This window comes from Carassius carassius, chromosome 13, assembly GCF_963082965.1.
Source record: "Carassius carassius chromosome 13, fCarCar2.1, whole genome shotgun sequence".
In the NCBI taxonomy this organism is placed as follows: Eukaryota; Metazoa; Chordata; class Actinopteri; order Cypriniformes; family Cyprinidae; genus Carassius; species Carassius carassius.
In genome coordinates, this window is record NC_081767.1 from 6153666 (window position 1) to 6166032 (window position 12367).

Consider the following 12367-nt stretch of genomic DNA (forward strand, 5'->3'; position numbering starts at 1 on the left):
AGATAAGATCTTTGCTAGCATGAGTGCTTTGAATCCTGTAATATTGATATTACAACACTTTATGCTCTCATATGAATACTTGTTAATCCACTGTTGTGTGGTTAGTGTAATTAGGGTTTGACAGTTCAAGCTAAATACAGCACAACAAATTCAATGGATATTTTCTTAGACATGCATTGCTATAAGAAGAGTCACATAGGTGTTTATTCACAGTACCAGAAGCAATAGTTTTCTCACAGTTTCATAATATAATCATCTCCACAGTCCCTGTAGTATACACTCACCATCATAAAGGAACATTTCAGTTGGAGGTATATTGCACTGTATTCCCACTGTATGCTTTAAACAGGCAATTCACAACACCTCAACACTCTTGCTAGAATGTGAAAATACTTAATTAAAAGGGTTTACCTTGGCTTTTTGTTTGTTTGTTTGACATGAATGCATCAGCTTAGTTGGTGTACAAAAAATTATTATTATTATTATTTTCTATTTTTTTTTTTATAAATGTTGGTTGATTTAATTTGTGCTGGTTCTTAAAGAGAAGGCAATGTGGGTGGATATGACCATGTGCATGGATATTACTTAAATGTGAAGTTATATATATATATATATATATATATATATATATATATATATATATATATATATAAATAGAAATAAGGAAATACTTTTTTTATTTATTATTATTATTATTATTATTTGGTAAGTGCATTTTCACACATGATTACTTACAGTATTTTTATAAGGTTTTGCATTTATATTTAGACATGATCAAAGATTACATCTGTCTGGCTAATTTGTATATATGTTTTTCTTTTTTTGTCACATTCATTTCCAATTGTAAGATGGCGTTTTAGTGCCACGTTGAAAAAAAATTAAGATTAAGAGATAAAAGTTGTAATATTTTGAGAATAAAATCCAAATACTTTGAGAATAAAGTCAAAAAATTACGAGAATAAAGTCGAAATGTTTCAAGAATAAAGTCGAAATGTTTCGAGAATAAAGTCGAAATACTTCTACAATAAAGTTCGAGAATTTATATCATAGAGATTAAAGTTATATTATTTTGAGAGTAGGCCTTTATAGTGCATGCAAATGTCCAGGATTGAGAGCACCAGGAGAAGTTGCAGGCCACCGGGATTGATTTGAATATTGTTGCGTCCGAGCAGCAGCAGCATGTTACTGGTATGAGGAAGAGTCAATTTTAAGGACTTGCGGAAACAGTTTAATATCAAGAATATGATAATTATTAACAGACTGAACAGGAACAACTTTTTATCTTAACATCAGCTCACACATTTCTTTGGGGGGCGCTGTATTGGTCTTATTTAACCTTTTTTTTTAAATACACTACAAATATATATGGGATTATTAGCAGAAATCATACCATGTGTCATACTCGTGGGGACAGTATGCTTGAAAATAATATTTCATATCTTCTATTGCATTTGTTATTTGTAGACACTCAATACCAATAAGATTTGTGGTTCTGATAGACCTACTATTAAAGAGCCACACAGATGGGAAATCAAAAATTACCTGTATTACAGTGTAACCATCAGTGTAAACAATGTGCAAAGTAATTAAACCAAAAAGTACACGATTTATAAAGTTATTGGCTTCTAAAGTAAGGAGTCGACTCTGAATCGCTGAAACGAGTCGTTATAGATTTCAAATCTTTTGCCCATCTCTTTGTACGTAACGAGAACACTTTGCATAATAATCTCCGCCTACCGTCTTGGGAGAAACAAAACTCTGACCTGCCCCATCCCCCACACAGACGCTCTGGTTAGTAGTTGGTGTGATAGCATCATGTCGAGGAGACAGTGTGTTTTTAATTGTAAAAGCAAATTTGTTTTATTTTCACTGCCAAAGAATGAAGATCAGAAGAACCAATGGCTAAAATTCATTTTTACCACAATAGAGCAGTACAACAAATCCCTTTTGTTGTGTTCACAACATTTCACTGATGACTGCTTTTCTAATCTCGGTGAGTTCAAGGTGGGATTTTCAAAGCATTTGGCCATAAAAGAGGGTTCATTACCAACTTTATTTGGACCAACAAGCATCTCCGAATCACAACCTGTAGGTATGATTATGAAGTTATGTGTTTGTTTTCTCCCGAGCATCTTATCGGTATGTCGCGCTAGCACTATATGTTAATGCTAACGCATTGTTTACCATGAAGTTGTCAGTTGACCAATCAGAACACAGTATGCTACCGAAAGGTGGGGTTTAAGGAAACTGAATCTTTTAAACAACATCGCGCGAACCGTTTGGGGATCTCTGAGAATTGAGGTAATTTTAAAATTATATTTTGACAAAATGACAATGTTTTTTAACCTTGATTTAATGGATTTAAACCTGTTGTACAGGACTTATAAACAGTGATAGGAAGCCTAGAATTTTCATCTTACTGGCTCTTTAATGTCTCAGCTTTCAAAATCAGTTATATAGCGAAACACATATTATGATTCTTACAATATTGTTTTTCAGGCTCTTTAAATGATCAATTCATTAAAATTAAACTGTTTTATTTGTGAAAATTCCAAATATGTGAAAATTTATTCTCATAATATTTGACTTTATTCTCATAGTATTACAATTTTATTATCTAAAATGTTCGACTTTATTCTCGTAATATTTTGACTTTATTCTTGAAACATTTCAACTTTATTCTCTTAATATTTCAAATTTAATCACATAATATTTCGACTTTATTCTCGTAATATTTTGACTTTATTCTCGAAACATTTTGACTTTATTCACGTAATATTTCAACTTTATTCTAGAAATTATTTACTCTTTATTCTCGTAATATTTCTACTTTATTCTTGGAACATTTTGACTTTATTGTCATAGTATTAAGACTTTATTCTCAAAACATTTCAACTTTATTCTCGTAATATTTCAACTTGATTCTCGTAGTAGGCCTATTACAACTTTATTCTCGAAACAATTCGACTTTATTCTCATAATATTTCAACTTGTTTCTCATCATTTTGACTTTATTCTTAAAATATTATGACTTAATCTCATAATCTTAGATTGTTATTATTATTATTTTTTTTTAAAGTGGCACTAAAACAGCGCCATACTATGGTGGTAATTTTCTACTTAAATTTTTTAAATGTGACTATTTTTAAGAACATTTAGCCTTCGCTAATAAAGTCCCTTGTTCATGCAGCAAGTGCCAAAAATGTCTATCGACTTTTCCTTAAGTTATATCAGGAAACAATAAGACAGAAAAGTAATAATATTGCATGGTGTCTGTGGGCTTCTGCTTGTTTATATTAGTATTATTGCAGTTCTGTTTGATGTTGGACACTTCACCTTTACAAATCAGCAGTACATTGCCCATTTTATTAAAGTGACCACGTTAAAAAAATTGTTGAAAAAAGGCTGGAAATCACAATTGTTTGTTCTTTGCAGAAGGTGCATCAAACTGTATTCTTTCTTTTTGGAAGCAACACATTTACAGCATGCTTTTTATTTCTACCAATAAAGAAATCCCAAACAACAAAAGACTTTCTAAACAAAAGCCATATCATTCAAACAGTAGTGCATTGCTGTGTTTAACGAGAATGAGAATTCGATCATTCCACAGTCGTGTCATGCCGTCAACGCAAGCCTGACAAATGTGACATTTTCACACACAATAAGCCCAACAAAGCTATAAAAGATGACAAACAACAAGCCTATAGCAGGCAGGAGATTGTGGCTCTTGAAAATGCATGCAGCTCAGACTTATAAAGAAGCAAATACATCAAGCATTAACTTGGCCTGCAAATGAAGGTAGGGGGCAGAAAGACAATGCAATTCAATGTAGAGCCATACAATCTATCCACACAGGGTTGCTGGGTAACTAGTGCCTTAATTGCCCTGGACTAGAACACTGTTGTATTTGAAAGAATGAGGTGTAGTGACCAGAAGAAATAAAACCTCACAGCAAGGATGGCCAAGTCTAAGTGTAAAGAGCAGTGAGATTATATTTCACCAAATGTGTGTTTGTTTTGCCTATGGAGATATGACACTATTGTAATTCAATGACATGAAACAAATGTCTGGATTTACCGTGTACATGCCTTTTCAGAATGCATTACTTCATTTCTCTTTGGTGAAAAGACTGGAACAAAAGCTCTGTTTCAAAATCTAGTGAGCCTCCGATATAGGAATAATATAATAATATATAATATAATACAATAAGCTGTGCACAGTAGGGTATGATGCTTTCAAATATGACTTGAAAGCATCATACCCTACTGTGCAAAGCTTCTTCGAAAGACATCTTCCAAGGTCATTTCTTTTGGCCAAATTCGAATAATTATTCTGACCAAATTACTTAGTTTTATTTCACAATAATATTGATTGATTGTGTGCTTTCTTGCTTGCTTGAAATAATGTTACAATATCAAAATTTTAGATTCCACATTTCGTAATTATCAGCACCAATTTTGATATCACAGCAATAACTAATAGTGTAAAAATAAAAATACTAGTCTAACGGATGTAAGAAAAAGATTCCCAATTATATTGGTAAGCACTTTATTATTATTATTATTATTATTATAAATACAAATTAATAAAAAAAAAGCAAATAATAAACTTTCATGGCAGAGCAGTAATGTCATGTGAGTGTAACCAGGATAATCAAAAATATATACCAATAGTCTACCAGTCTATTATGTTTGCTGGTATTTTCTACCCCAGATTCTTCGGACAGAGGACAATCCCATAATGCATTGATTATAAATATAATTTAGTCAATACTGAAAAAGAGTTTAATTAATATCTGTGTTCACTGGTATACATTTTAAGTGTTGTACTGTTAGCTTAGAAACATGCTATTACAAAACTCATTTAAAATCAAATGCCCATGCAAACCTTTCAAAGCAGCCTAAGCTGGTTTGCAACTCTTAGCTGGAATAACAGGCTGGTATATTTATTTATTTTATTTTATTTTCTAGTGTAGTTCAGACTTCTGTGGACTTCATGTGAGGAATGTTGTGTATATGATGTGTCTATGCAGATTGTTTCATAAGGCAGTATGACTGCTGAAGGCAGTTCGTAAGAAGGCAGCTCACTAAGTTTTGGAACAGAGCCAGGATTTTAATGCCATATGCCTGAAATTAATTCCCTCCAACATATGAGAAACCTCAATCCTTCAGCAGAGTCAGCTGAATTACAGACCTTTGTCATCTGTTCCCAGCTGACACAGTACAAGTCAGAAAATAAGTCCCCTTAGATTCCTCTTTTAATCTAAACATCTTTTAGTGTAACTCATCTTGTACAACATGCATACAAAGATGTGCTCCACAACAGCCCAACCCCAGACGCCTCTTTACAATAAAACCACCCAAGCAAGAGAATGGACAAACAACAATGAGCTTAGCAGCGCTACTCACCGGCTTATCGGTAAACGCGGTGGACTCAGACAGTGCCATGTCATAATATGGAGGCTGGAGAGGAATCTTCTGTATCTCATCCTCCCTGTCCAGATGAACAACCTTCAAAGGCAACAGAACCTTAGATGAAGACGCCTTTCAGACTAGTGGCAGCTGTCTAAGAATTGTGTTATACTTTCTGTCTGTATGCACATTAATTTGTACAAAGAACCAAACTAAACACTTGAATGTTACACTCTCAGAGAAAAAAAAAATGTACCATTAGAAGTTCAAATGGACCTCAAATGGACACTTCTGTACATTATAACGCCTAACTGTGAATATGCAAATGTGTTACTTAATTATTAACTTTTTACCTTAAACTCTCAGGGTGTACTTCAAGTAAATATATTAATGAAAGACTTGAGCCAAAAAAATAAAATTAATTTTTTTGTCAAAAAAAAATAAATAACTAAATAAATTAATTAATCCCTGCATTGCATTAAAATAAGAAATAATGTGCATTTGTGCATTTTTATATGTTTGAAAGACAAAGTTTTCCAAAGATATAATAATACATGGTTAAATAACACACTGGGCGACAATTCAGATCAAATTAATGTGTTCTTCATGTGTAGTTCATGAGATGTAGAAATGTTGAGAAAACACTTAATTTGTCCCATGGTCAAATGTTGTGTGGTCTTTCCATTTTTTTCTGTAATTATAGACTAGTGACTGGTCTCTGTGTGAAAATCTGCCTTTTGGAATATATGCAAGCCATAAACTACTTTAGAAAAGTAAATTTAAAAGATGAAAAAGAAGAATTTGAAGAGAATCAATAAATTATGAATGTATCATGTAAATAATATAAAAGCATGCAATCATTAAAAAGTAACTGTGGTCCGATGAATAGTATTTTAAAATGTTTATTTTTGGAATCTAATTACTCAATTCAGATTACATGCAATCAGTTTCTACCAGTGCTGGGTGTTTATTTACACACTTTAGGTGCAAACAAGGGACAAATGAGTCCTTTTGGGGGTCCTGCCCCAGTGGCAATCTATTGAACCTCCAAAGGTGCCATTTTTGCACTTTTTTTTTTTTTTCTGGCAGTGTATAATTTTGTATGGCCTATTCACAACATTGATTTGACAAAATAGCGCAGTTTGCAAATGGGTTTCTGAAAAGATTTTGCCTGCTGAACAACATAAAATGCAATCCCGTCTTTCATTCACTGAATTACATGGCTCTCTGGGAAATTCAATTCTGACTGGTCAGTCATGGTGGTCTAGAACCAATTATTATTGTATAAGAAGATTCAAATTTTGACTGCTAAACTTTATAATTGACTAGTGATTTAAGTATGTCACTTGTATCCTTATGAAAAAAAAATAAAATAAATGTGTGAGGGTTTATGTTGAGATAAAGACCAACTTAGTGTTCGTTATTCCCCAGAGGAAATAAAAATTAAATATGAAGTCTCTTTAACATCTCCAATAATTCACCTAGACAGAAATTAGGATATTTTAAGGACAAATGGAGACTTATGCTCGAGTCTCCTGCTTCCAACACTTGACTCTTGAGATAAAAACTCCAAAACTCTCACAATGGTCTCCCTTGAAGTTTTAGGAGAGATCTCATCATCATCTTCGTCATCATCATCACACACTGTGCTCAGATTTTTCTCCTTAGCTAGAAATGCTGGAACTCTCATATTTGTTTCCTCAACAATTTAGAAGAGTTCTCAAATAAAATGAAAATGATGTCATTAATTACTCATGTCGTTCCAAACACGTAAGACCTTCGTTCATCTTCGGAACATAAATCAAAGTATTTTTTATGAAATCTGAGAGCTTTCTGACCCTCCATAGACACAACGTAACTGAAAAGTTCAAGGCCTAGAAAGGTACCAAGAACATCGACAAAATGGTGCATGTTACACCAGTGGTTCAACCTTAATTTCATGTAGCTATTATAATACTTTTTGTTCTCCAAAAAAAAAAAAATATTCAACAATTTTTCTCCCCTGAGTTACCAACTACCGCCATACTCGAGAGTTACACAACACATGCGCGTGCTTTCCTCTGCTCGTAAACAAGGCACATTGCATGTAAGTTTTACGTCAGCAGCATCATACACATACGTCATGTTATTATAGATAATATCGGTAGATGGTAACTTGGGGGAAAATAGATGTTATTTATGTATTTCAATTTCTTGTTAAAGCAGTGGTTTTCGACAGTGGGGCTGGGACCTACTAGGGGCCTCATTAAAGTAAAATAATAATACAAATATTAATATTAATAATAATAATATTAATAATAAACAAAATCAGGAAATTATATATATATATATATATATATATATTGTTTACTATTGTTTACCAGTTTATTATTTACAAACATTTTATTTTCCCTTTTCATACCCCATGAGGAGTTCTCTCTCTCTCTCTCTCTCTCTCTCTCTATAGTTTGTTTTTCCTTTTTAAATAAATATTTCAACTAGAACTGTTTCATGCCACTTTTCCATTGCATCAAAGACAATTAGTTCTACAGGCTGTTAATGTTGCACATGTACGCCTGTGAATTTACAAAGCCATTTATAACAGCATTCTGTTTCTCTGAAACTGATGAGCTTCATTCAAAGGGTTGTTTGCCACCTGCTGATCTCTTCCTATCACATGCAAAAGAAAACTTTCTGATTAAATTGAAGTTTTGGAAATACTTCCCACATTAGGTTTCTCTAGGGGTCCAGAGGGAAAGAGGCCATAGACTTGAGGATGCAAAAACATGAAAATGAGTTAAGCAGGGATACGGTAGAGTGGCAAAAACAACGACGGGCTCATTTTCCGCCCACAGCACAACAGGACAGCACAACTGCTGTAGACACAACATACGCTCTCTTGCCTACAAAAATGAACACAGCATATGAGCGCTTTCACTCCGTCATGTTTAATGGGGTGTGCAGAACCACTTCCAACTAACTGCTAGACTGAAAAACGATGCCCAAGCCCATCCAACAAGCTCTGCGATGGCCTTGGCCTCATTGTTTTCAGAGCAATTTTCATTAGGCTTACAGTGAGCTTCTTATGCTTCACTGGCAACAAACGCAATGTTTATAGAAGTTTGGGACGGGATAGTTTCTCAACACAAACCTAAATAAAAAGTCTGCTTGAAATTGCGACTGTCATCGGATGAAAGAAAAAGGCGAGAAGCGAAGAGAGCGAAGACCAAAAAAAAAAAAAAAGACAGAGCCACTTACATGTGCAGTCTGGTGGATGTTTGGCTTGGAGGGCTGTTTTAGTGGTTTGATGTGACTGAATCGAAATGCCTAAATGTGGGATAATCCTCCAGCAGCGATGGCCTTTGAGTAAAGATTCCTAACAATCACCGCCTGCCTATGTCACATTTCTGAGGGATATCTATTCACTGTAAAGAGGACTTTAGCTTTATGGAAGATTTCTGAGACAGTGGAAAAAATTCAATTTAAAGGAAGAATAAAAGGCTTTGCTGTCTCTTTGTTACGGCTGCCAACTGTTTTGTTTCTTGTTATCTCATCCCTGGGGCCTTGCTGAGAGGAATGGGGAGGGAAGAAAACACTACAGAGGCTCTTACAGGTTCCCTCATTACCTAAAAGTACCACGGGGACGGTGTCAGTCATGCTTATAGTGCCCTTTCATGTACATGCTGCTTATCGTATTGGTGCAGGTACAGTATCCCCTGGATCAGCTTTGGGGGATCCTGTAACAGTTTTCTTCATTCGAGCTAAATTTAACTGTACAAGAGACTTATTACATAATTATTCAGGGTCATGTGTGTGTTATATTGCCTAATAAAAGCACATAGTTGGAGTTTTCATCTGTGTTGATGAATTTCCTGTTGGAACGGATCTAGTCAAGGGCGTAACTTTGGGTCTACCATTGGGGGGGTTAAACTTGCGGCATATTTATTTATTTATTAATTTATTGTATTATTTTCTTGTGTAAAAGGTAACATGCTAATTTGCATAATTTAATTATGCAATCCCCCCCAAAACGGGTGACTGTATTGGAGCAAACAGCAGTTACAATTCAGTGACATTGGTTCTACACAGTCCCTGGCACCCTCTGGCTTTACCTCATAGGACACTGGCAAACGAACATCTAGCCAGCCAACTCCAGTCAACAAAACAAATCATCAGCTAACTCAGTGTTTCTCAAACTTTTCTGCCATTCCCCACTTCAGAGGTAGGAAAGGGTTCCGAGCCCCACCTGTCCCCAATCACCCCAACAAAATGTTAATAAACTAGGCTTTAAGTTTAACTGTTAAAATGTATTTTATTAACATCACATTTTAAAAACTTAACATCAAATAACAGCATTAAAAAATTTCAAATAAAGAAAATGAAAGTGCAATTATATTTCAACCTTTTCCCTTTGCATGAAATAAGACTCAAAATTAGATTAAAAAATAATAATAATTGTGTTTGCATTTAGCTTCTGATAACATCAATACAAGTGTGGACTAACATTAACCTAGTTGTGCTTTGATTCATTTTGACACTTTGCAAAATCCATGCAAAAAGAACAACAAAAAAACAAACAAACAAACAAAAATAAAAATAATCTCAAATTGAACCAGAGGTGGTAAATTCCTAATAATGTACGTATTTCTTTAGGTATTTTAATAAGATAGATACCTAAAATACGTTGCGCATACAGCTCAAGTAATGCGATCGTTATAAAGGTGTTTGAACAACAAAACACATCCACTTGCACATATTTGACAATCGGAATATCAGATATATCCTGCTATAGCTAACACATTTGTGAAATTTTGAATAAAAAAGGAAATAAAAGCAGATCATCAGTCATTCAGCACTATTGTGGCTACGGTGTGACAAGCAATGAATGGCGCGTCTCCATGGGAACCATAAAGCGATACTACGATCAATAACGGTAGCCTTGAAATACTTTTAAACTTACGTGTGAAGAGGTTAAGTAACGTCAAGGCTTACATTTAAATGTGTCTTTGTTTTGAGTGTATGGTCAATAAATAACGGAATTTAAAAGATGGGCACAAAACCTGTTTGTCATGTTTCTATTCCCCACACTTTGAGAAACGCTGAGCTAACTTAACAGCTAACTTAAGGGTACCTCCGTTTGGTCAGGATTTTTCGTTTTTCTTTTTTTTTTCTTTTTTCTTTTTTTTTGGTTGGTGTCGACAAACAATAAAAAATCGTTGTCTGGCTGCCTTTCAGTGTCCTTTTCATCTTTCCGTCAGCTTTCTCCAACCATTCAACCCATCGACTGCGCAAAATAGTGAACAAACTTGGTACAGAAAGCGGGTTGGGTAATACCAGAGACTTTGGTAATACCAAATCGGTGCGGTGGGCATTACAGATTATTTAAAATATGATACTATCTTTCTTGCTGGCAAATGAAATTAATAAAGAAAATGAACAAAAGTATTCATTCTGAATATTTCATATCTATTTTAATCTGAATGATGTGATGATATTGGGGGGGTTATATTAGCTGGATCTGATTTTTGGGGGGGTCATGACCCCCGTAGCCCCCGTGCAAATTACGCGCATGGATCTAGTTGTCTAATAAACCTGGCATTAAACCATACAAATATTATAAGCTCTTTGACAAATTGCTTTTGTTCCTCTTTTGTAAGTCACTTTGTATAAAAGTAAATGCATAAATGCATACATGTAAACAGGAAGTTGTGTTGGCAGACATATAAAAGTATAATAACCAATAGACTTAGATCACAGAAAACGGGTGTGATGCAGTTTCCAAGTTATTTTACTTGAATAATGTAAGGTGTATCCAAGGAATATCCATGCAATAAGATATTATCGAGAGCTGAATGGATTTTGAAATATGTTTGTTAAATGCCAAAATGAAGCCAGGAGATTAGAGGGGAAAGGCTGTGAAAGAAAAAGGGATTTGTGCTGTCAGTCAAAAATAAAAGTAATTTCAGAGGCGGAGAAAGACAAATATTGTTTTACTATTTGGAATAACATGCAGCGATAAACTAGGCCTGTCTCACAAAGTGACTTAAATAGTTGGTTTAAAGTTGGCAAAATCAATTAAAATCCAGTTTAGATTGAGTTTGGCAGTCTCACAATAAAAACATTCGCTGCCAACTCAGGGTTTGATATGTTGAACCCTGCAGCAAGTGCATATGACACTTACAACAATCAGCCTTGTGGGGAAGTCGTGGCCTAGTGGTTAGAGAGTCTGACTCCTAACCCTAGGGTTGTGGGTTTGAATCTCGGGCCGGCAGTACCACGACTGAGGTGCCCTTGAGCAAGGCATCGAACCCCCAACTGCTCCCCGGGCACCGCAGCAAAAATGGCTGCCCACTGCTCTGTGTGTGTGCACTTTGGATGGGTTAAATGCAGAGCACAAATTCTGAGTATGGGTCTGAGTATATATATATATATATATATATATATATATTATACACACTACCATTCAAATGTTTAGAATTATTATTATTATTATTATTATTATTATTATTATTAGTGTTGTCGTTTAATTTTTTAAACAAGGATGCATTTATGATTATTTTTCAAACTTATGCTATTCTTTGATCTTTCTATTTACCAATAAGTCCTGAGGATAAACAGACAAATAAATACATACATACAATCACCAGCATGACCGTGTTCAACATTAATAATAAAAATAAATATTTCTTTAGCACCAAATCAGCATATTAACAGGATCATGTGACACTGAAGGCTGGAGTTTTTACCTATCATGTGTTCCCTGGGAATCAAACCCAAAACTTTGTGCTTTTAACGCAATGCTCTACCACTTGAGCCACAGGAACACTATTTAATACTAGTTAATAATATTTAAATTGAAAATATTTCGCTATAAATATAACTCGCTATAATATTTAATAATATAACTTTCTTTTGCAGAGTAGCATATATTTAATGTATATTAATTGAAAATACTAAGGATTAATAACAATATACTG

General features: G+C 34.3%; 1 protein-coding gene across 1 annotated transcript in view; it reads right to left on the reverse strand.

Moving 5' to 3' along the window:
• LOC132155894 (nectin-1-like) overlaps nt 1-12367 on the reverse strand; it is a 220148-nt gene that overhangs the window by 33507 nt on the left and 174274 nt on the right. Inside the window, exon 8 of the mRNA XM_059564653.1 lies at nt 5409-5510. Coding sequence (XP_059420636.1) covers nt 5409-5510 — 102 coding nt within the window. The remainder of the gene's footprint in view (nt 1-5408; nt 5511-12367) is intronic.